Source organism: Salvia hispanica, chromosome 4 (assembly GCF_023119035.1).
Source record: "Salvia hispanica cultivar TCC Black 2014 chromosome 4, UniMelb_Shisp_WGS_1.0, whole genome shotgun sequence".
NCBI lineage: Eukaryota > Viridiplantae > Streptophyta > Magnoliopsida > Lamiales > Lamiaceae > Salvia > Salvia hispanica.
The window spans coordinates 50004897-50030973 of record NC_062968.1 but is presented as its reverse complement, the minus strand read 5'-3'; the positions used below and the strand labels follow the sequence as shown (position 1 = coordinate 50030973).

The 26077-nt window shown below is 34.0% G+C and overlaps 3 protein-coding genes across 5 annotated transcripts; 2 read left to right on the top strand and 1 right to left on the bottom strand.

The window, feature by feature from the left end:
* Nucleotides 1-2137: 2137 nt before the first annotated feature.
* LOC125224035 (beta-amyrin 6-beta-monooxygenase-like) lies at nt 2138-4116 on the bottom strand. Its single transcript, XM_048127376.1, has 3 exons — nt 3186-4116; nt 2708-2895; nt 2138-2619 (listed from the first exon to the last, which is right to left on the bottom strand). The coding sequence occupies exons 1-3, from the start codon at nt 4114-4116 to the stop codon at nt 2317-2319; spliced, it is 1422 nt and encodes a 473-aa protein (XP_047983333.1). The 3' UTR covers nt 2138-2316.
* A 5578-nt stretch (nt 4117-9694) lies between these two features.
* On the top strand, nt 9695-10525 carry LOC125221321. Its single transcript, XM_048123443.1, has 2 exons — nt 9695-9842; nt 9954-10525. Exons 1-2 carry the CDS (start codon nt 9695-9697, stop codon nt 10523-10525), a joined length of 720 nt encoding a protein of 239 aa, XP_047979400.1.
* Nucleotides 10526-23077: 12552 nt separating this feature from the next.
* Nucleotides 23078-25084, top strand: LOC125223728 (NAC domain-containing protein 30-like). 3 transcript variants are annotated; one of them, XM_048127002.1, is made up of 4 exons: nt 23078-23186; nt 23738-23913; nt 24001-24272; nt 24583-25084. In XM_048127002.1, exons 2-4 carry the CDS (start codon nt 23751-23753, stop codon nt 24973-24975), a joined length of 828 nt encoding a protein of 275 aa, XP_047982959.1. In that variant the 5' UTR covers nt 23078-23186; nt 23738-23750; the 3' UTR covers nt 24976-25084. The 3 variants fall into 3 exon arrangements, with proteins under 3 accessions (XP_047982959.1, XP_047982958.1, XP_047982960.1); XM_048127001.1 differs by lacking the exon at nt 23078-23186 and adding an exon at nt 23488-23636; XM_048127003.1 differs by lacking the exon at nt 23078-23186 and adding an exon at nt 23617-23639.
* The last annotated feature ends 993 nt before the right edge of the window (nt 25085-26077 follow it).

Genomic DNA, 26077 nt, shown 5'->3' with positions numbered 1-26077 from the left:
TTATTTATAATAAGAAAATAAAGGGGAAGAAAGGGGGAAAATAACCACTTCATCCGTCCCACAAAAGTATGCATTCTTGGTTGATCACGAATTTTAATGCACAATTAGTAAAATAAGAGGGAGATAGAAAAAAAAAGTAATTGAAATATTGTAAGAAGAGAATGAGTCTCACCTCATTAGAGAGAAACGAATTTTCAAAATTAGAAAGTGCATATTCTTGTGGGATGGACTAAAAAGGAAAGAGTGCATACTCATGTGGGACGGATGAAGTATTATTTAATAAAGAGGGAATATTTTTTTAGACCTCTAACTTTGCTAAGGTATCAATTTTGGTCCGTAACATTTGAAAATATCCTGTGAGGTTCATTAACTTTGATGTAATATCGGTTGAACTACTTTTTCATTGTTTCAAAAAAATTTTAGATGAAAATACCCCCAAGCCCATGTAAGGCATTTAAGTCTATTTACTCTCTCTTTTACATTATATAATTGAATTATATCTCTAATTCTTCTTTTCCCTTTCTTCCTCTTTTTTTCTCTGTTCTTTCCCATTTTTTCATTCTCACTTCTTCTCCATTTTCTTCTTCTCTCTTCATCTAAAGTAACAATATACATAGAAATGAATCAATGACAAATCCAGACTTTTTAAATTGGGGTACGAATTTTATGATAATAAAATATAAACATAAGAAAAATAATACATTAAATATAAAATAAAATAAATTGAAATAAATTTAATTATAATATATATAAACTACCATAGTACTAAAAGGAGAGAACATAAAAAAATTTATGAAAATCTTTAAATATAAGTAACAATCTAGAGAACAAAATGATCATCTACAAAATATAAAATCTAAGTAAAATAAGTATACAAAACAGAAAACAAAATCATATAACTACAAAACAGAATACAAATGAAAAGGATACAAAGAAGAAAACAAAACCATATAACTACAAAACAGAATTCATTGTGTTCAAGGAAGTCGAACTCGTGTCTCACCATGTATGTAAAATACCTCTCCAACCGCTGCGCCACAGATATGATTATAAATATGAATCTAAATATAACATTATGTGCAATTAACTGGATCAGCCAGTGGAATGAATGATTGTGTAACTAATTTAAAGTGACATTCTAAAGATGTCTGAAATGCTCTTCATAGGCTTGAGGGTATTTTTTCACAAAAAAAATTTAAAATAGTAAAAAAGTAGCTCAAATGATATTACATCGAAGTTAATGGACATTAGAATATATTTTCAAATATTACGAACCAAAAATTGATGCCTTTGCAAAGTTTGCGAACCAAAAAAATGTTTTAATAAATAACGTCATTATGGTGATCACCAAAATACATTGTTTTACTTTACTGGGATGTGTTATATTGCTAACTATTTAAGTTGCTAACTCTGCTAACTCATCAATACAGTGTATAAAAACTGTCAACACGGTAATATCAAAATGTCAACAAATAATATCAACACATTATATTGAAGTTCAACAAAATTATGTGTTGACATTTTAATATCATTGTGTTGACATTTTTAATACACTGCATTGATGAATTAACAAGTTAGCAATTTAAGAAAGTTAGCAATTGATCACACCTCTTTACTATATACTACTGAGATAACTGATAATAATTAAAACTTTATAATCTAATAAAAAAATATTCTATACTTCATGGGATTGAACTTTATTTTCTTCCATTTTAACTAGTCTTCTATATTATTTTATCTCTTTTTGTATATTTTTTTCTTCACTTTGAATATTTAAGGGTGCTGCTATTAAATTCTACGTAGCAGCCTTTTTTTTCATCTCTTTTCAACCCAGTAATAGAGGGTTCATGAGGGTACTAGTGATAATTTTCACCCGATAAGAGAACATAAATTAAAAGGCGGCCAACACTAAAATTTGATAACAGTAATTTTCATCTTTTCATTATCCTATAGTAATATATTCACCATCTTCATAGATATGAATATATATACTGTAATAATTATTACAGTAGTACTATATACATCTTCGAATATTTTTCTTAGAATCTATGCTATATTTTCGCACTACTTTTGTGAACATATTATTGAAATATACGTTATACGGAGTAGTAACTTTACAAAAAAATGTGATAGGAAGTAACGAAATATGAAAGTAAATATAGTAAAACTAAATGAGACCATCATGTCAGTACACAAACACCAAGTATCTGAAATAGTAGTATGAGTTTTTCAACGGGCTTCAATCCAGAACATTTTACTTTTATTTTACATCTCACGCAGTTATTTATCTATAGATGGATAGGGAAATATACGAACTTATTTTTGATGAGGATGGAGGCGAATAGGAAGTCCATGAGCCGGTGCAGGCGAAAGACGATTGAACAACATCTTCTCATGAGGCAAGACCTTCTCAAATCTGAAGGTGGTCACCAAATTGTGGATGAACACCAATACTACAAGCTTAGCATAGCCTCTCCCAGGGCACATTCTCGCTCCTCCTCCGAATGGGACGAACGTGTAAGGCGGCGGCCCACTCCCCTCAAAGCGCGAAGGATCGAACTTGTCTGGCTCTGGAAAGTAGTCCGGATTGTTGTGGGTAGAGTGTGGCGTCCACATTATCTGCATAGATGATTGAGTTGTAAAATGAAGAAACAAATAGTATGAAAATTTTAATTTTAATAGTATTAATATTGTAGATTAAGCACACCTTCCATCCTTTAGGAACGGTGAAACCTGCAAAAGTGAACTCCGTTATTGTTTCTCTGAATGTTCCGAATGAAGGTGGTGTTATCCTGAAGCACTCGAGCACCACATTCCATGTGTACTTCATCTTCTCCACATCCTCCTCCGTCAGCAGCTCATCAGCGCCTTTTGATGTTGCAATCTCCATTTGCTCTGCGGAACAACACATTCCACTAACTCATATTTACCCAGATTAAGAGTCACACTTTGACCGGGCACGAGTTTTAAGAAATGTAAAGAAAAGTTGGTTGAAAAAGTTAGTGGAATGTGAGACCATTTTTTTATATTGGTTTTATAATAAAATGTGAGTGAATTGAGTTAGTGGAATGTGAGACCTACTTACTATTTATGGTAAAAATGAAGTGTGACTCTTAATTGGGGACGGACCGAAATTGAAAAGTGTGACTCTTAATCGGGGACGGAGGGAGTATTTATTTGCGTACCTTTGAAAACCAAGTCGTAAATGTGAGGAAGTTGGGCAAGATATTGAGTGACAATATTGATTGCAGATGAAACTTCATAGAGGCCAGCAACAAGCAAACCAACAACCATATTAGCAACCCTGGTATGGCTCATAGGTTTCCCATCTTCTTGACTTCTAGCCAGCAGCATCTTGGACATGAGGTCACCTCGTCCCTCGCTCATAACCTCCAGCTCCTTCCTCCGCTCCTCCACGATCCTCAGCAGCTCTGCGCGCACCACCCTGCCTCCCCTCAACGCGCGGTTGAAGGCCGTCCCAGGGAAATTTATAGGCAGGGAGACCATCCCATCCGTCATGAGAGAGAAGGGCCCCAGCAACTTGTCCAGCCGCTCCGGATCCACCACGTCCATGAACAACCTGCACGCCAGCTCGAAGGTGTATTTCTTCGTGGCCGGGCCTGCCTTCACCACCGAATTACGCATCCACCCATGCCGGAGATGCTCACGCGCCAGCTTGTCCATCACCGGGATGTACTGCCTCAAGGCCTCCGGCTTCAGGACGTCGTGCTTGAAGTTGTAGAACGTGGCCTCCGGCTCCTGATGCCTCACATGGTCAAAGTCCGGGAAGATTACCTTGCTCAATGACACAGGAAACCAGGGCGCAAAGAGCTTCTTCTCGTTCGTGAAGATGAACTTGTTGCCGCCTGCGCCGCATAACACAGCCAATTTCTCTCCAAACAAATTGGTTTTGAATGCGTCTCTACAATATTTCTGCATCCGCTCTTTTATTAGTCTCTGAGAGCCTACCACTGCGAACTCCACGTTTTCTCCGAGGATCGGCCAACCCACCGAGCCCGGAGGGAGACGGCTGGACCCTTTTCTGTAAATCAAGGAGAAGAGATAAAGAAAGAGAGGAACAAGGACAGGTAGGAGATAAGGCATCAAGCTTTCCATGTTTGTTTATGAGCATGCACTATTTTTTACTCCACTTTTTATTTCCAAATTCCACCGATTAGTAGTAATTTTTTTATATACAAGCTTGTCGACTTTTTCTAGTATTAATACTCATGGAGTGTTAAAGTTTGATCAAATTTTACTGAAATTTTAAAAATGACCAATTAAATCATAATTTTGACGACTTTCTAATTATCCCATGAAATTGAATTTGGAGAGAACTAAGCATAACATGGACGCTGGAATCGAGCATTTTTTTTAAGCTTTTGTAGTACTGATGTATTGTGTTTATGTCATGCTCAATTCTGGCGTCCATATCATACTCAATTTTCTTCAAATTCAACTTTATGGGATAATTTAGAAAATCGTCAAAATTATGATTCGATTGTTTACTTTTAAGCAAAATTTGACCAAACATTGTGGAATTCTTTTTGCTATTTTCTCTTAAATATAACTTCCATTTATTTTTTAAGTATATAAAACTCTTATACCTACTGATTATTTATACACATATTATATGACTTGCAAAGCTACAAAGGTGTTGACCTTTTATATTCCTTTAATACGTATACGTATTGCAAATAATCACATTTTATTTTATAAGTGACTCGTACATGTCTAGATATTTAAATGATAGAAAGTATATAAAACACTTGCAGCGTCTCCAACAAGGAAACATAGATAAATAAAATAGGCATATCATTTATTTTATCTTTTTAAAAGGTGAATTATACCCTTTCAAAAAATAACATATTTCAAAAGAAAAAAAGTATATAAAAAGATAATTATTTTTAAAAAAAAAATAAAATAATAGTACAAAATATATTAAAAAACATAAAGTGTAATAGCTTCTCTCATGGAGAATGATTTTTCATGAAAAGAAGACAAATATGGTAGTTAGAAGATTTTACATCCTAACCGATGGAGAGGTAAAAATATCTCTTCATCAAAATGAGAAAATGTATAATATCTTCTCAAAATATTGCATCTCCAAGGGAAATGGTAAATGGAAAGGTAAGGTGAAATAACTACCATATTTAAGTTTTCTTCATAAAATCTCATCCTCCAGTGGAAAGGGTATTTGAGGAGGTATTATACCTTCTTTCATTTTGAGAAGATATCTTTATCTCTTCTTGATATAAAAGGTAAAAAAAAGTTATTTTTGTTTGCCTTTTCAATTTATCTTCTTTCCTTGAAGTCCATTACTTTTTAAGAAGGTATAATAATCTTTTTGAAAATGTAAATGAAAAATATATATACTTTCTCAATATACCTGTTCTCCTTGAAGAGAGAATGATTTTTCATAAAAAAAAGAGTAATTATAATAGTTATATAACTTTACCTCTCTATTTACCTCTCTTCTTAGAGATGCTCTTATCCGTCTATACCTTCTAAATATTTAGGGCGTGTTTGATAAGTTAGTAATATCAAGATAGAGAATTATATATGGACATTTCTAATTGTTTGATATCATAATTAAGCATAACTCAAAGCCCAATATAAGACAAGGGCCCTATCCAATCTTACCAAAATTATAACATTAACCATGTTTATGTATCCCACCAATTTGTCAAGTTAAGCCATATTATTTAATATACAATACAAATTTTGATAATTTCTTTTCTATCAAACAACAACAGAAAAAAATCATATCTTTGCATATCTTGACATGAAGCCCGTATTTCTTATCTTGTTTTACATATCTTCTCATATCCAATCTTTTTTATCAAACGAGTCCTTAAGGATAAATGCACCTAATGTCAGAATATTTACATCACATCACAATGAAAACTCAAACTATTTTTATTCACTTTCTTTATATGTAAGTCCTACACCTACTAAATATATAAAGCTAATGTAATCTAATATCAGAATATTTACATCACAACGAAAATTCAACAATATTTTAATTTCACATTTCACAATATTAGTGATAGCAACTCTTCCAAAAAAAACAAGCAGTGGAGTTATGCTCATAAATTCGTAATCTTATTAGGTGGTGTTTGGTTTCCTAAATAAAATAATACTCCCTCTGTCCCAATAAATATGAAATATTTGGTTTCTGGCACATGATTTTATGCAGTGGTGTTTTATGAGTTAATGAAGAGAGAATAAAGTAAGACAGGGGGAAAAGTAGGAAGAGTGATGTTTCTATTTTAGGAAACGTTTCATTTTTAGTGGGACGGCCCAAAAAGGAAAACGTTGCATTTCTAATGGGACAGAGGGAATACAAAGATATAATCTTGGATTGAGTTATGAGATTATTTTAGTTATAGGAGATTAGCTATGACAAATTATCTCATGATTATTCATCTAGGATTGAGTTGTGGGGTTGAATCTCATGAACCAAACACACTATATATTTAATTTCGGAAGACATTCTTGCAAATTAAACACTCCCTTAGAGCATCCGCAACATGGACACATAAGAAATATACACTAGCTCCCTCAGTCAGTGAAAACGTATCTTATATTCCCATATCGAATGCATTTGCGATTTAATGTCTCATTTACCTCTTCTCAATTCTAAGTATACCCTCTCAAGGTCTCCATGCTTGTTTATGAGCTACCAATTAGCATGCACTATTTTTCTAAATATATATCCAAATTCCAAACCAATTAGTTAGTAATTTTTTATTTATATATACAAGCTTGTCGACTTTTTCTAGTGTTTATACACATGGAGTATTAAAATTTGGTCAACAACTGGTATATATTTTGTAACTTAAAAAATGACCAATTAAATCATAATTTTGTTGATTTGCTAAAGTATCCCATGAAGTTGAATTTGGAGAGAATTAAGCATAACATGCACACTAGACACACTAGAATTGCGCAAGTTTTTTTGAGTTTTGCAATATTGATGTATTGTGTTTATGTCATGCTCATCCATGTCATCATGCTCATTTTTCTCCAAATTCAACTCTATTAGATAATTCAAAATCATCGAAGTTATGATTTGATTGGTTAATTTTAAGCAAGACCAAACATTATGAAATTTTCTATTTTCTCTTAAAATAACCTCAATTTATTTTTTTTAAGTATATAAAACTCTTATACCTACTGAATATTTATAGATACATTATACATATAATATGTCTTGCGTGTTGACCTTTTCTATTATTTTGATACACGTATTGAAAATAATCACATTTTATTTTATAAAACTCATATACGGCTATACCTAATAAATAAGTATTTAAGATTAACTGCACCTAATGTCAGAATATTTAACTCATATACACGTATTTTGACTCACATGTCTAGATATTTAAATGATGAAAGTATATAAAACTCATACACGGCTATACCTAATAAATATTTAAGATTAACTGCACCTAATGTCAGAATATTTACATCACAATGACATCTCAACAACTGTTATTTACTTTCTTAATATTTAAGGGCATCCGCAGCGCGGCTCGATGTCGTCTCTATCTCGTCCCGCCGAGACGAGACGGCAACGAGACCGCGTTGCAACCTCCATCTCATCCCGACGAGACGGGACATCCCGTCGCGCGTCGCGCGTGGAAGGGGCCGGCCTCGAGCTGGCACGCCACGCGCGCGGGCCATATGGCGCACGCTGGCGCGCGGCGTGACGCCCACTCGCCGGCACGCGAGTGGGCGTCGTAATAATGACGTCATAATTTGATTTTTTTTTAAAAAAATTGATTTAAAAAAAAAAAAAAATGGTAATATTGTTAGGTTTGGTATACTGAAAGCATGTTTCGAGCAAGTTTCGCGCGAATAGAATCTTGCTTGTATACGTAAAACTCTACAATCCACTTTTAACCCGATTCAGTATTATTCGAGCAGTCTCGCACGAATAGAATCACTATTATTGTTACATTGTGTTTGCTTGTGCATTTATAAGATGTTTTACAAACATTTAAATGCATAAGAAGTAAACAAAGTCTAAGTCTTTTGCTTAGTAGACCGGTTGTGGGTGTCGTCCACTTTAAGGTAACACGGTCAGATCTATGCAATGCTTTGCAAAAGAAAAAGAAGAATTTCACAACCTAGATAGGCTTTGACTACCTATCGTGAAAGGTTGCAATGTCAGTCCGCATATTTCTAAGCCTTACTGAAATAAGATGACATTGGTGTGATATAGCACTGAACGGATCTAACAGCAAGACGTGTCTTTATGCTATCTACTGAAAGTCTTGATAAAATACTATTTCTTAATCTACATATATTAGCATTGAGCATACGGTATTGATTATGCACTACTTTGACTTATCAAATGGTGCGGGTTTTTCGCAACCCAATAATCCCGATATATTGGGTAGTGGTGATTAATATCTAGCGGTGCTAGAATTGTTATTATGTTGAATCGTGCACGAGGTGAGTCTCGTTTGATAATGTCCTCAAGAGGAGCTCGAACAAGGTTTTATTATTCGGAAAACTGGCCAGTTGGAGTTTTATCGCTCTATGAATAATAAATAAATGTTTCTTGCTAAGTCCACTCTTGGAATTAATAAGATATTAATTAATTAAGTCCATAGCAGACATTAATTAATTAATGGACATTTATATCTTAAGCGCGAGAAATAAATAATAAAAGTGGAAACCCGGATTACTTGTAATTTCGTATTTGGATGGGGAGAGTTCAATATTACTTCTGTAGTGGCTACTCGTAATATTCCAATTATAACTTATATTAAATTGTGGGTTCAATTTAATTAGTAAAAAGTAAATTGGATGAGCCCATATCCAAAACCTTCCATAGATCCCTGTCTGGGCCCAAAAGGAACTTAATATAAATAGGAGAATAAAGGAGACAGAAAGAATCACAATAATTTTCGAAAATTTCGAACTCTCCAGCTGTGGAGAATTTCGAATTCTTCACCTTTTCCCAAAAGGATTTCTTCTGTCTTCTTTATTTAAGTCCTAGTATTTTGATAAGATCAGCCCACCCTGATATCGAGATACAGTTCGGGAACCAGAGAGAAGATCCGTGGTCTAGTATTGAAGATCATCACGTGGAGAAAGCGCAAGCAATCGACGATTCTTTGGAGAATCAAATCGGTAACTCTAAACCGTAGTATTCATGTTTAGGATTTATATTTTCTTTAAGCATGAATTATTTGCGTTCTAGCATGCAATTATCTGTTTAACATGTGAATTGATTAATCGCATAATCGGTCAAATAGATCCTACGTCTGATTTATTTGTTTTGTACAAGTCTTCCGCTGTGCAAGGGGCACCAAACCCCATCAAATATGACCGTTCAATTGTCGAATTTTAAATTTTTTTAATTTTTTATTCTATAAATACTCTTCTCATTCTCCATTTTACATACAAACGCACGTCTATTCTTCTCTTATCTCTCTTTCTTTCCTCTCCAATCACTTCTATAAATCATTCCTTTATTTTTTTCTTCTCCCAAATTTAATCCATTCATGGATCCATTTGAGCAAATGCGTCGAATAATGGAAGAATCGCTAGAAGAAGATCGACGTAGGGAGGAGGAAGCCGCCGCGCCTCCTCAAAGGCGACCCCGGACTTACATCCATCATAACCGGGAGGAAGCCGCCGCAAGGTTGGAACGTGATTACTTCAGTCGGAACTCGGTATGGGGAGATATCTACTTCCGTCGCCGTTTCCGTATGTCACGCGCGCTATTTTTGCATATCGCGAATACATTGGCGGCACGGGAAGAGTACTTCGAGAGAAGGGTTCGACGCTGTTGGCCGTCCTAGCCACACGACGCTCCGAGAAATGTACTGCAGCGATCCGTCGGCTTGCTGCTGGACAAACGGCGGATTCGTTCGACGAATACCTGCACGTCGGAGAATCCACTAGGAGACTTTGTTTGTTGAAATTCTGCAAAGGCGTCCGGACAGCCTTCACCGACGAATTTCTAAAGAAGCCAACCACCGCAGATTGTCAGTTTCTGCTCCAACTTCACGAACAAGCACATGGATTCCCTGGGATGCTCGGGAGCGTCGATTGCATGCATTGGCAATGGAAGAATTGCCCTGTGGCGTGGAGGGGGTCATACACGAGCGGTAACAAAGGCACCCACCCCACCGTTATACTCGAGGCCGTCACCGACTACCGGCTATGGATTTGGCATGTGTATTTCGGGGTCCCCGGCTTGAAGAACGATGTTAACGTGCTCAACAATTCCAACCTCTTCAGCGAAGTTCTGAATGGTAAAGCGCCGGCCATCAACTTCATCGCTAACAATCGCCAGTATAAAATGGGGTACTATCTTGCCGACGGCATCTATCCGAAGTGGCCAACCTTCGTGAAGCGTTCAACAGGAACCTGCAAACGAAAAACAGTCTCTTTTTGCGCAGAAACAAGAGGCTGCTCGCAAGGATGTGCAGAGAGCGTTTGGGGTTCTCCAAGCTCGATATACCATTATCAAAGCCCCGGCTCGTACATGGTTTATGGATAATATGGTCGACATCATGTATACGTGCATAATCTTGCAAAACATGATTGTCGTCGACGAAGGACCTGAGGCGGGAAATTGGTTCGACCCCACCCTGAAACCCCGGGAAGCTCAACTGCAAGTAGTCCGCCTCGGAGGGGAGTGCATCCGTCTTTGCAAGAGCAATTGTCTATTCAGGCAAGGACACGTGATTCTACCGCCCACGCCCAACTCCAGAAGGATCTAATGGAGCACATTTGGGCAAAATTTGGCAACCGTTAGATGATCGTCACTAGAGAACTCCTTCTTCTGCTTCTTTGCCTCCATTTTTTTTGTGATTTGAATTTAAGTGTGCAATTTGTAATTTCTAGTTTTTTAAATTATGTTTTTTTTTAGGTATTTAAATTGTAATTATATTTTATTTAATGAAGTGTGTTTTTATTAATTGAATTTGTTGGAAATAAAAATAAAAAATGAAATTGAATGAATAGTTAAAGGATGAGATAGTTAAGAGATGAATGAATGCAGGTGTTGTCTCTTAGTTAAGAGATGGGCTGAAAAGTACAGTGGGGCCCCTGAACAGTTAAGGGATGAGACGGTTAAGGGATGAATAAAAGATAGGGATGCGGATGTCCTAACTCCTACACCTTCTAAATATTTAAAGCTAGTGTATCTACTGTCAGACTATTTACATAATAACGAAAACTCAACAATATTTTAAATTCACAAATCACATATTAGTGATGGCAGCAGTTGATCACAACTGGAGTCAGTGGCGGATCTAAGGGGGGCAGGAGGGGGCGGTCGCCCCTACCGTGCGACTAATTTCTTCTAATCCGGACGTAAAATTACCATGTCCGCCCCCTCCATTTGCCCCGACGTCGCCTCGAAAATAAAAAAAAACTGTCATTTTTGCCCTAAATCAACCTACTAATATATATTTTGCCCCCTCCATTTATCAATTCTGGATCCATCACTGGCTGGAGTTATGCCCATTATCAAATTCGTAATATCTTAAAGCATCCGCAACATATTGACACATAAAAATACTTATAAATTTAATGTCTCTAAGTACATAAAATATGATAGAATTCTAAATAGAATCGAATTTTTTACAATACATAAGGATAATTACATATTTTTTTCTAATTAATTAGCATGTAGGAGTAGCACTCGATACTAGTATACCGGTCATATGAAGACAGTTTCATATTTTGTTTATAACTATTTAATATACTGTATCTAGTTTGTTCTTGGTCTAGGATTGAATTGAATCGAAAAATTTGCGGATTACTTAATTAATATGGGCAGTTCACCTGTCCCTATATAGAAATCAAATCCAATTGAAATATTAATATTTATTACTAGAAATTAAAATTAAAAAATGCTAACAAGACTTTATGATTGATTATGAACTAATAATTTAATATTAGTTTTTTAAATAATTAATGGGCAAATTGCTTGTAAAGTCATAAACTTTCAAAATAGTTTGGTATTTCCTGTGAATATTAAATGTTGCATAAAAAGTCATGAATTTACTGGACTGTGTAAATTTCCTATCCGATCCTATACAATAGATTTATGACAAACTCATGTTTTAATCGGTGTAATTGGTGTGTTGAGGTGCTAAATGTCGAGTTTATCATTTGAAATTGTCTATGTCCAGCCAATTATTCGATCTTTTGGAGTTTTGTGTGTTTGTTGAGTGTTTTAGGAAAAATAGACGAAAAAGGAGATAAAATACGATTGTGGATAAAAAAGGGAAGGCAGTGAGACCTTAAGAGGCTTCATCCGGCCGAGTGAATTTTACCTTATTAATTCCACCCGTCCGGGTAGTGGCCTTGCAGCGTTGGAAGTCTAGGAATGCGGCGAAAAGTGTGACATCCACAACCCAAAACATGCATCATTTTTCATATTAAAATATTTTTATTTATCATTACATGTTTTTTTTATCTCCATGATAAATATTATATCTATATATATATATTACCTGTAAGTAATAAATAGTTAATTTAAGTGTATACATATAATAATTATGTAATTGTGTGTGTATGTGTACCATATACTATTAGAACTTATGTACGTACATATTTATAAACATATAAATATAGATAATGCATGGAATTGTAAAGTACTAGTGTCTAGTTATTAAAATATTTTAAGAAATATGAGAGGAAAAATTGTTTCCCTTGTTTTGAGGCGTGTCATATTTTTGGTTCACTTAGTATGAGTAATGTAGTAAGAATGATGAGTAATCACATTTAGTCGGTTATTGCTTCTCCAAAAAGAAAGATTGATTAATTTTTCTCAATTAGCATACACACATACTCTGCTACACCTATATTCCATGTCCAAAAATAAAAACAAATAATAAGAAAGAGTAAGGTTTCTTTCACAGGGGATAATAAGATTTGTGAAGGTAAGATTAGAATACTTATTTAATAAATTGAGTCATATATAAAAACAAATAATAAGAAAGAGTAAGGTTTCTTTCACAGGGGATAATAAGATTTGTGAAGGTAAGATTAGAATACTTATTTAATAAATTGAGTCATATACATGTTTAGTTATTTAGAATTAAGGATGATATTAGTTAAAATACATGAACAAATGTCACGCCCTTTTTAATTAATGTTTTCACTAATTATATTTTGATACTATTGTTTATGTTAGTTTTTAACAATAATACATGCAATTAGTAATTTGGAGTATATGAGTACATCTTTCCAAATAAATATAGTATATAAAATATTAGTCTAACATATTTATTGATTCAGGCGTATATATGTATATATATTTGCTTTGATAAACCATTATTTTTCTACACATATGTTGATGATATGATATTTATTTTTCGAACGGTTTGTGTTAAAATGACAACTCCTCTTAAAATGACAACGTGACAACGCTTATACAAGCAATATTATTAACGCTACACAAGAATATTCAATACGGTAGACAGCAATCTATAGATTGCTGTATAGTGTGTCGGATATTGTTGTTCAAGAAAAATTGCTGTTTAAAGAACAGCAGATTGCTGCCCGTCTTTTTCCAGAATTTTTTTTTGCCACGTGGCAGCTTATTATTCGTCCACGTGTACAAATGATTGGCTAGAAATGATGGTATGGTGTTATTTTAAGGGGTGGTGGCACCCTAACATGCCCCTTTTTCGAACTAAATATATATAAGGGAAGCTATAATCAGATACATACATGGAAGAATATAGTTATACAGTTGTTAGTTTATATAGATAATTATAAACTTAATCATGTAGAAATATATGAAGTTAATTTAAATGTGCATTTATTATATAGCATCAAGTGTCGTGGATAGAGAAGGAGGAACAAGTGCTTGACCAGACTACTTTTCGTATTGGTGTGTATAAATCACACTTTTAATTTTACATACTTTATATGCTTATTTGCAAGGTATTTATATAAAGTGAGTAATTGGATTATATGATGTGACTCTGATATGATTATGTGTTATTTGATATCAATGGTAGAATATGATAGAAATATGTAATTGATATGTTTGCACATGGTTTTGGAACTAACTGAATCATTTGGTTAAAGATGATCTGGGATAGTCTTGTCCTGGATCTGAAATCACAGTGGACATATTGGGACCTTCGGGTCAAATCATATTGGGACCTACGGGTCAATTCACAGTGGGACCTACGGGTCAAATCATAGTGAGACCTTCGGGTCAAATCATACTGGCATATTGGAAATCTGGGGCAGATACCAGGCTTGAACTATCACTGAATAATAAACTGAACAGAGTGGCATAAGCATATTTGTATGAAATTATTTTTTTATATTTGTTGATTATTGTTATAAATAGTGGTTAAAGAAAATGTTTGATTTTTGGGATGTGGAATTAAAGGTAAGGTTTATACACCCTGAGTTGTGGCTCATATAAACCACTATTATTTTTCAGGAATAAGACATCAGTAAAGCTTTTGGTTGACGTGGGTCGTAGGAACTGCACGTATCATCAGGTTCGGCGGCTGACGCGTTTTGGAAACCTTCTCCTCCTCATCATTTTTTGCATGTAGATAAATATATAGTATATAGAGTGGTGAGAGAGTCCCACTACAATTTAGAATGTTTGAAATATGTACTTGATAAATAGTGGTTTTTGAAATTATATAATATGTGTGCTTTACATACTCGAAATGCAGTTATTTGTTTTAAATATTTGAATTTATTTATAGTAAGTGCATACGTCATAAAGGTTGAGGTGTGACAAAAAGCTTCACCCGACCCTTTAAAATTCCACCGGGCCGGGCACGGTGTTTTGGTGAGTTAATTTTGTTGATACACGATTTTTGAAAGTAGAAAAAGGCTAGGACTAGAAGCTATCCGCCTAACTAGCTGCCTATTACACTCTGACACACTCCCGAGAACACTTTTGAAGAGAGATTCGAAGATTGAAGATTACAAATCAGAAGATTGAAGTTCACATTCCATAGAATCATGCCACATGAGTATCTAGTTTTCTTTTATTTATGTATTTGTTTGAATCTTTGTTTGAATCTTTTTTTTTAGTTTTCAAGAAGAACATGAGTAGCTAAACTTATTATGGAGTTTTTGTCAAGACTACAATGGATGTTTGTGATTAATCCAATAACTTCTTTAGATTGCTTAGCTCTTGTGGTGTCTTTGTTCATTCTTGTGCTTTATTAACTCAATTGCTTAGCTACCAATTCGGTTTATTTACCTAGATAGTAGTAATCGAGAGATACCTAACTAGGGGTGATAAAAGAGTGAACATCACTTAGATAATCTACACTCGAGAGAGGGGATCCTTTGTAAGGGCTTGGGTTTTTCGCTCCGTGGAGTTAATCTAATCATGTTAGAAGGACTCAACCCCTTCAATATCCAAGGTTAATTAACGGGGTGAATGCACTCGAGAGAGAGCTCAACCTAGACTAGCAACTTTCCTAGTAATCCTACAGATATAAAATGGGTAATCAAAGTTGTTGGACTAATTGCATGACATTTCTAATGTAGTTGGATCTAAAATTCTACTTTTCACTCTGATACTTTTTTCTTGCGTTAAACTTTATTTTTGTTTATTTTAATCCTTTTGCTTATTATATGTTTTTCATAGTGTTAAAACAAAACCAAATATTTTTTAATTGTGTAGACAGTTGTCAACGGTTGTTCATGGTACTTAGGTGATATATTATTGTCTCTATGGGATACGATACCCTAGCTTACTTATTGCTACACTAGCCCCGTACACTTGCGGGTATTTCTTGTGTTAAAATAAGTCAAGTCAATTTCTGACACAAACTTATTCTACGTGGCTCGCCGGAGACGTGATTTGACAAAACTCCACTAATTCTGATTGTTTCTCTTCTATATTTGCAATCTCCGACCTTGGACTTAATGCAAACATACAAATAGCACAAATGAAAACATACAAATCGAATTCCACAAATTGAATTCAGCATAAAAGTAACACTAATTCCACAATCCGAATTGAACCCTAAATTTGTCATTTGCCAAGTCATGCCTCCAACACGCGATATAGGATAAGTTTGTATCGGAAATCTATCGGGTCGGGTCGGATGGGAAATTATACAGTTTTGTAAAGTTCATGACTTTAATTTCATGCAACATGTTAAATTTAATTAAATAATCAAACTATTTTGAAAGTTCATGACTTTACATACAATTTCCCAATTTATAAACTCTAATTGCTAATACTTTTAAAATTTACAAAAAAACAGATCTAAATTGGGATCTCGATTAGACATGAGTTAGCCCTATAGTCTTCTAAAGTCGAGCAATTGATTGTTATTAGGGAGTGATCTACGTAGTATATAATAACCTCAATGAAGTAAGCTTAATCTATTTTTTCTCAAATCAAATATGAATGATAAATTAAGTTATACTCCCTCCGTCCCAGATTTGTAGTAATATTTTGCCATAAAAGTTCGTCCCACCTTTGGAGTAATATTTAGAATTTACCATATTTGCACATAAAATTTTATCCCATTATTCACTAAAATTACACCCAAATGTCATTATCTATATTAAAATAAATCAAAATAAAAATAAAAAACCAAAAAGTCAAAGAGGGACCCACCTTCAACCAACTCACTTCATTTATTACACACTCCATCATCTCACTCTACCATTTCATTTCATTTATTACACATTACACCTCTCACTTCATTAATTACACATTCTACCAATTTCTTAAAACTCATGTCATAACTAAATGCTACTACAAATGTGAGATGAAGGGAGTAACTTAAATCAACTTTTTTTAGTTATGCACGAGGGATCTGAGATTCTAGAGTAGGCTTTATAGTTTGACCCAACAATTAGCTTTGGTTGCGGATTGGCCCAACACTCGATAATTGGGCTGAATATATCCGGATCCATTCATAGCTTTGCAGGAGTAGTTGAATGTAGGCCTGTCATAATGGATATTGGGTATTGGATACCCAGTATCCAAATCCGAAAAGGTCAGATAATTAGATATTCGAAACCCGATTTTTCGGGTATCGGATCGGGATCAGGCGGATATACCCGAATTATCCGATTTATTTTTAAAATTAATAAATTATATTTTTATTATAATTAAATGTGATTTAATTTATTAATTATAAGTGGATGGATAAAAGATGTTAATATGTAATTTAATTTCTTATTATGGATGAATGAAAGATGTAATTTAATTTAATTTCTTAATTTAATTTCTTATTTTGGAGGGATGAAAGATGAAAAATGTAATATAATTTTTTAATTAAATGTGGATGGATGAAAGATGTTAATATGTAATTTAATTTCTTATTGTGGATGGATGAAAAATGTTAATATGTTATAACTTATGAATTTTGTATTTTTAAAGTTTAGAGTTATTTTTTCTAAAATTCGATCTATTACAAGAATTTGTATTTCCAAAAAAATTTAGTTATTTTCTCTTAAATTCAAACTACTACAAAAATTTTGTATTTCTAAAAGTTTGTAGTTATTTTCCTTTGAATACTACTTCAACTTTTTGTTAAATTCGAACTAAATAGTATATTAAATAAGGGGCATGTTAGGGTGCCACCACCCCTTAAACTAACACCATACCATCATTCCTAGCCAATCATTTGTACAAGTGGACGAATAATAAGCTGTCACGTGGCAAAAAAAAAAAAACTGGAAAAAGACGGTCAGCAATATGCTGGTCTTTAACCAAGCAATATTTCTTGTCCAGAATATCCGACACACTATACAGCAATCTATAAATTGTTGTGTAGTGTTTGTAATATTGCTGTGTATCGTTTATAATATTGTTGTATAAGCGGTGTCACGGTGTCATTTTAAGAGGGGTTGTCATTTTAACATAAACCTATATAATAAACCTTTAAAATTATAGTTAGTTTTCTAAAAAGATTTAAAAAAATCAAAAATCAAAATCACAATCGGGACTAGATACCCGATTTTTCGGGACTAGATACCCACTCGGGTATCCGGGTACCCGAAATCAAATTCGGGTCGGGTATCGGGTATTGAATTTTGAGAATTTCGGGATCGGGTACCCGAAAATTTCAGATTGGATATCCGCGGGTACCCGATTTGACAGGCCTAGTTGAATGTAATAAAGATCGTTCATTCATTCTTTTGTTAACAGATCTTATAATGATCTTCTCTCTATATATATACATACTCAGTCCTCAACGAAAAATAGTCTCATTTTAATTTGCCGTTTGAGTTATAAAAAAAAATAGTCTCATTTCAAAATAAAAAAATTTCTATTATATTTTCTCCTCTATCTCCTAAGTATTTATCTATGTTCTCTATACTTCATCTACTTTTTCCCTCTTTCTCTTACTATATTTTATAAATTTCTGATTAAAATTTGTGTCATCCAAAAACTATTTTTTTGGAGGGAGAGTATATATATTTGCAGAAGATGGATACATTGAGGGACAAGGATCCTCTGCTGTGCACAGCAGGGACTGTGCCAATAATGCACATACAACATACATTATTCTCACAGCAGGGACTGTGCCAATAATGCACATACAACATACATTATTCTATAATAAAATATATTAATATTTTAATATTATATTTTTAAATGAAAATAATGGAATGGACGTAACAGCATTCCCTGTTGTCAGCAACGGATCCAAATCGAGATCTATTTTCTGATCAATAGCTTTTAATCTGTGTTACCCTCTCTCCCTTATCCTGAGAGGAGCCTTCTTACATGATGCATCTAAATTGCTTATCATGTCTCCCACCACTACATGTTTAGCATAGAAAGTGATGATATAAACTGACATGCACTAATAAAAGAATACACAAGATTAAGAGATAACAAATGATAAAAAGAAAGATTCAATAAATTTAAATGGTGAATATATTGCTTGTTTAACTTAAGAAACCTATTGATTCTTGAGGAAATTGATGCTAAAAGAAGCAGAATTCCACTGGGAGAGTGAGAATCTTTGAGTTATCCATTGCAGATTCGAGAAATGATTGTTGAAACAAAACCAAATTGATTATTATGATCATGGCTTGGGTAGTCCCACTTGCAATCCAAGCAATGGCCAATGCTACGATATATATAAATATATATATAGAGAGAGACAGAGAGCATTACTTTCCAATAAGTTAACAATTCCAGAAATATAGTTTCAGCTTTATTCAAAAGAAGATATCGTTTGAAACATGAATATGAAGAAACATAAATAGAATAAGATTAACATTGTGATGGTGTCATCACTAAATGATATCTAAGGAAAAATGGAAAAAGGAGACAGTTTATTACTCCCTCCGTCCCAAATAATTCGTCTCAGTTTTCTATTTCGGTCCGTCCCACATAATTTGTCCCATTTCACTTTTACCATTTTTGGTAATGGACCTCATATTCCACTAACTCATTCCTACTCACATTTTATTATAAAACTAATATATAAAGGTAGGACTCACATTCTACTAACTTTTTCAACCCACTTTTCATTACAATTCTTAAAATCCGTGCCCGGTCAAAGTGACCCGAATTATCCGGGACGGAGGGAGTATTATTTTTGTGTGGAGACATGTCATTATCATCCTTAGTCTAGCTAGATTCTAGAAGCCTGTTAAGTCATTTTCAAGTTTAGTTAAACACACCTATCCAATAACATGGCATTCCTTTTGTTCCACAAACCGCCCCAAAAGACTTGGTTTACACTGTACCCTTTTAAGATATGTACACTTGCTTCAATGTTTTAAATTTATGGCTAAAGCCATCATCCTATTCCTAGGAACATTTTAACTCCAGAAATGATAGCTAGTTCCACTATGTTTGTGTTGGCGGCTGCGTTCACATTGGATACTCATGCTTTGAGTCATCCAAAATGATTCAATTTTTGGACACATTTTGCTAAAATAAAAGAAGACAACTTTGCGTGCTTCATGCACTGATTTCGGACATCAGGAGCTTCCACAGATTTTCATGTCAGGACTAGATCTTTTGAATTGATAAGCTAGCTATTTATTTTTCAGAGTATAGTTTTATTTGATGAGGTGGTTTATGAGCAATTCGAATAAAATATCGATTACTTTGAGATTTTGTAATTTAAAATTAGAAAGATAAATTGGGTTAGTGGCTCCGCAGCTGACGTCATCAAATAAACGTTTCATGTGTGCGACATATAGTACATAGAGCATACCTGAGCTGGTTAATTTAGACACTAATTTTTTTGAAAACTTGTGGTGCAAGATCCATATTTTATGTGAAATAGTATTAATATAAGGTTAGTGGTGTTTGACAGAGCCTTTGGAAATGGGAAGGGGTAAAACTCAAAAGAAGCTAAACTACAACATGGAGATTGCTCAACACAAAACAATAAGGCCCACAAATTTGATTTTTATCTATAATCAAATTATTGACATAGACCTTGTAGCTAAAAGAACTGGTCGCCATGCCAGTTGACGAAAAATGTGACACCAAAATCTCACTTTAATTTAACCTTTTGAATCTCGACCATCGGCCCGATCGAATAGCACCGATTTATATATCTTCCATCGACACGCATGGATATGTGTTTGAGTATTTTTCATTTGTTTGTCTTGCCAAAGCAATAATTGCAGGTATTCAATATTAGGTTGTTTTTATAGTTAATATATCATTTTCCAGATGGAATGATACAATATCTAATCCATGAATATTTAATTTAACTAATCAAATCTAATGATATGAAAAAGAGAGGTCGGTAGGTCACTAAAGATTTGTTATCATTTTCTCAGATTGGGAGTCTGGGTAGGTCCACGACTAAATTTTTTTAGTGAAAATTTGTGAATTATCAATTTGTAAATTGAAGTACAAATGATAGATAATAAGTGAACTATGAATCCGACGGATTAAAATTTGTTAAGACATATCTAGATTGATTCAAACACTACTAAATTAAATACTAATAACATTATAAATATGTCAGTGTGTATGAGTTTATTAAGGAAAACGAAACCAAACAATTTCCTCAAATATTACCAATAATCTTCGTTTTAAATAGAAAAAAATGATATATCCATACAATTTCTTAGTTATATTGAAGTTCTAAGATTCTACAATTAAGGAAAAGCAACTTACCGACCAGACAATACTTCCCATCAACAAACTTTAGCCAAATGAAATAAAACAGCACGAAGATATTCACATTGTCAATTAGTGTGACATAATTAACCTCGAAGAATTGGCCCCAATTACTGCCACTTTGTAATAATTATGAAAAATATGTAGTTTATAAGGTCATTAAAACCCCATGGACCATATTACCATAATTTCCTCATCCTTTTCTTATCCCTATCTCCCCTCTTTCTATATCAATATGTTGCATAAATCATTTCCAATCATGGCCTCTTTTCGCATTTTAGTACTATATTTTATAGCAATACTGCCAATACATGATTATAATTGATTTTTGAGATACTTGGTGATATTTAGTAGCTACAGTAGATATTATTTTAGAAAAACTCGTTAACAATTTATTACTAGTATTTTCTTTTTCAAAATAAATTTAAAATACACATAAAGGTGAGTTTGTGTGTATACGGAGTATATTTTTTCCGAAGCTGTTTTTGATCAAATTTGATAAAAGTTATTTTGTGATTGTATGCTCTTCGTTAAAAACCGTCGATAAATTCGTATACCGATGAGTTTTTAAGATTCACCAACTGAAAATCCATTGGTTAAAATTTATTTTTTTAGTTTTGGATATAGTATTGCTGTATATATGGTCTCAATTCTTTTAATATCTACTGACATCGGAAGGATTTAAAAATTAATCTCTTTTAGTTCTTCTCTTACAAAATACTCAAAGTCATTTAAAAATTTATAATCGAAAAAGTACTCTCTTACGCAAAAAGTGCAAATTCTATAGTAGTATTTGCTGCGATCTGATGACATGAAGGTTCTTGAAGTTTGGGACCAAAAGTTCAACCTGATGAAATTTTAATTTTTTTACTAATAAAGTACAAAATGATTTTTTTTAACTTTATATTGTTAAGTTTTTTTCTCTCTTTAAAACGAACTAATTGAGGATTATAATGCTTTGAGATTTTTATTGTAACCACAAAGAACTCGTTCAAAACAATGTGGCATTCTATCTTTAGCAAACCTAAATAAACAATCGTAGTGATTTACATAATATGACATTAACAACTTGATCTTACTCAATCTTATAGGAGTATTAAAATTTTAAGTATTACTACAAAATACTACTCCTCCTTTCGTTCTACCATTAATGACACATTTACAAAAATACTCTCTCCATCCGTGAAATATTGTCTAGTTTTACTATTTTGATCCACTTGTGAAAAGTTGTCCATTTTTTATTTTTTATTTTTGGTAAATGGATTCCGCTAGACTTCACACCCACATTCTATTACTCCATAAAACTAATATATAAATGTGGTATCCTCATTCCACTAATTTGTTTAACTCATTTTTATCACATCTCTAAAAACTCCACTTTGCTTTACACTCACATTTTATTATAAAACTCAGAACAATATTTAATGGACGTGAAGAAATACTTGAATCGTCGTGAGATAGTGAGAGTAGAACAGAAGCTGGTTATCCGTCCGTCTTTCCTCAAACTCACCCCCGCACTAAAGAAATGATTAGCTTCCCCCAAGTAAACAGGTGTGGGCCCGTCCACGTGGCAAGCATCCACTGGTGCCAAATATTCAAGGGCGGCGCACCAAACAAACATAGCTTCGCTGGACTTGTGAATAATAAACATGCATTAGTAATTTTTACAATAGGTAGTGCTTAATTAATGAATGAAATGTAACAACTTGTGCTATTCAAGGAAATAAAGGGTGGGCCCCCGGGGGGTGGGTTTGGCGTGAATGCTTGTTGTCACGCCGTCCAAACAAGCCTTTGAGCCAACATCAGCCACCCCACGCGCAATCAATATCTATTTTTACACAATTGTGTGTGTATATGTATAGGTGTGTATCTATATGTTTTATGTGTGTGTTATTGTTAGTGCTTATGATCCCTATGATCATATAAATATAAATACGCGTCGTCACCAAATTTAACCAACATTACATAACTCGTTAGCTTCATTAACATTGCATATTCACCGGTCACCACCCTTTTCTCTCTATATATATTCACCGTCTCCTAATTTCCTTCTCCCAATTAACGTGACGATCGCGCGAGCCTCCTGGTTAGTACATTTTGTACTTCTGATGCTTGTAAGCTTTGCTCGGTTTGAGAATATATAGGAAAGAAAAAACTAAACACTATATGATCAATTCTGCATATACATATCTTGATTATTTGTGTTTGACAGAGGGCAAAAAGTTTATAAAAATCATAAATTATTGAACAAGAGTATGAGGGTTGGTACTGAAAACCCCTTGTGCACCAGGAAGCATGGAGTGGAATGTACTCAAAGAAAACAACATGTAGTCAATGTTTTCGGCCAACACCATATATATGCAACTTTTGTGTTTAATATACTCTCTCTGAATCACTATACATGCAACTAAGTGATTGGCCTATATTTCTAGATGGGTGGGGGTGTTATTAACACATGTAATCAAACATCGCTGGGATGGGACCATCATTCCATTTTGCTCACGAATGGATATGCAATGAATCATTACATCAAAGAGTAGTGTGAATTTCACTAAACACAAATATCTCTCACACACCATTTTACTACTGCTTGAACCCCTGCAAGTATTTACCTACCTAGTTTCTCTCTCTCTCTAGATCAAGGAAGAAGATGATGGACATGGAGTCGTGCGTCCCTCCCGGCTTTCGATTCCACCCCACCGAAGAAGAACTCGTCGGCTACTACCTCAAGAGGAAGATCGACGATCTCAAAATAGACCTCGATGTAATTATCGAGGTCGATCTCTACAAAATTGAGCCATGGGACATTCAGGGTACGTTACAATTAAATTTATGTATTATTACAAGAAAAAAAATACTATGATCATTAGATGATGGATGGTAGTCTGTGTGATTAATAGATAGGTGCAAATTGGGATATGATGAGCAAAATGAGTGGTACTTCTTTAGCCACAAGGACAGGAAGTATCCAACCGGGACGCGTACTAATAGGGCAACCGCGGCTGGATTCTGGAAGGCGACTGGAAGGGATAAGGCGGTGCTGTCCAAGGAAAAGATCATCGGCATGAGGAAGACGTTGGTATTCTACAAAGGCCGCGCGCCAAATGGCCGCAAAACAGACTGGATCATGCACGAGTATCGCCTTCAAACTTCCGACCATGGACCTCCTCAGGTAAATCAATTTTCAAAAACAATTAATCGTGATTTTCTTTACCCCTGATTAATTCTAAAAATTACTAGTAGTCTTTGTAACTTTATTTAGCTAGGTTGATCTCCATTCTTTGAATGTTTGGCATGCCTATTTATGTTACTTTGCATAAGCATAATGATTTCAAAACATGTCTTTCTTACTTTCTTAGAGCACTTTCTAAGGTTGAAACGCTAATGAAAACCAAAACAAAACTCTTTATTGTTTATTCAACATTCTCTTGCTTGCAGGAGAATTCAATTTATGTTACTTGATCTAATATCTGGTTCCACAGGAGGAAGGATGGGTCGTGTGTCGCGCATTCAAGAAGCCGAACCCAAGCCACAAGCAAGGGTATGAGGCTTGGAACTACATGAGATCAAACATGGGCGGCTACCGGCCTCAATCGTATCCCAACATGCCTAATTTCGACCCTAACCAAAACCTCGATGGCCACATGCCGAAGCTCGACAGCCCTACCATGTCCACCACCAGCTTCGCCACCAACGAGGAAGACATCAAGAGCAGCTTTGGAAGCAGCTTCGATTATAAGCTTCTTGGAACTTCGCATCAACTCATGGGAACGGCGTCGTTTGACTACACGAACATGCCGCTGATCCCACACGGTGATTACTTGGATGATCAATCCCACTTGAGCAATCTACTCCAATGCTTTCCTGACTTATAGATTTGCGTTTTATTTTAGATTTTTATAGAGGGAAACTCAATGGTAAAGAGGGAAGAACTTGTAAAAAATAACATTGATCAAATCTATCTAGCTGCATTTGGTCTTGCGACGTAGGCTGATTATTGTTTATTCTTGACTGCTTTTTGTTTCTAAGCAATTGTGAATTTTATTATACTCCTATATATGGGTGGGTCGATATCGTATCGAAAAAGTTGTATCGTGTTTCGTATCGAAAGTTTCAATATATTTAACTTTTGATATGGATAATATCAATATCGTTATCGTATCGAATACCTGTATATCGAAAAATATAATTTCAAAACTGAAAAATAATACAAAAATTAATAAAACTTCAACACAATAAAATAAATAGTGTTCTTATTAGGGTTTCATATATATATATATTTCTAAATATATGAATGAATTAAATGGATTTATATATAATTATAATTTTAAACTTCAATATGTATTGAATTTCAATATGTTCCGATATAGTATATGATATATATCGATATATATCGTATATTCGATAAAAAACGATATATCGCGATATAAGGAAATCCATATCGTTATCGTATCGAAAACTTACGATACGATACCGTATCGTATCAAAAATTATGATATACCGAAAATTCAATAATTTTTCGATATTTTTCAATACGATACAAGCGATATATCATTTTTTCAATATTTTTTTCCAGCCCTACTCCTATATAAATATATATCGGTTTTTATAGATTGCCGCAGACGTAAATGGAAATATGTGACAAATTTTCAGGGACGGAGTGAGTACAATTCTATTTTTTGTTTTTTCGTTATTTGGAGATTATCGAGTTACTTGATGCCAAAAAAAAAACGTAACCAACATAAGAGAACATGATATTCCCTCCGCCTGCCATTTATAGTCTCATTTTGATTTGATATACGAGTTTTGAAAAATTATTTGACTTTGTGAAGAAATATTAGAAATGTGAACTCCACTTTTATTTATTTATTTATTTTATATTTAATAGAATGTGAGTATAATGAGTTAAATAGTGATTTTTTTAAATGGCAAAAATATAGATAGAATTTTAAATCACGAATATCCAAAATTGCAAAA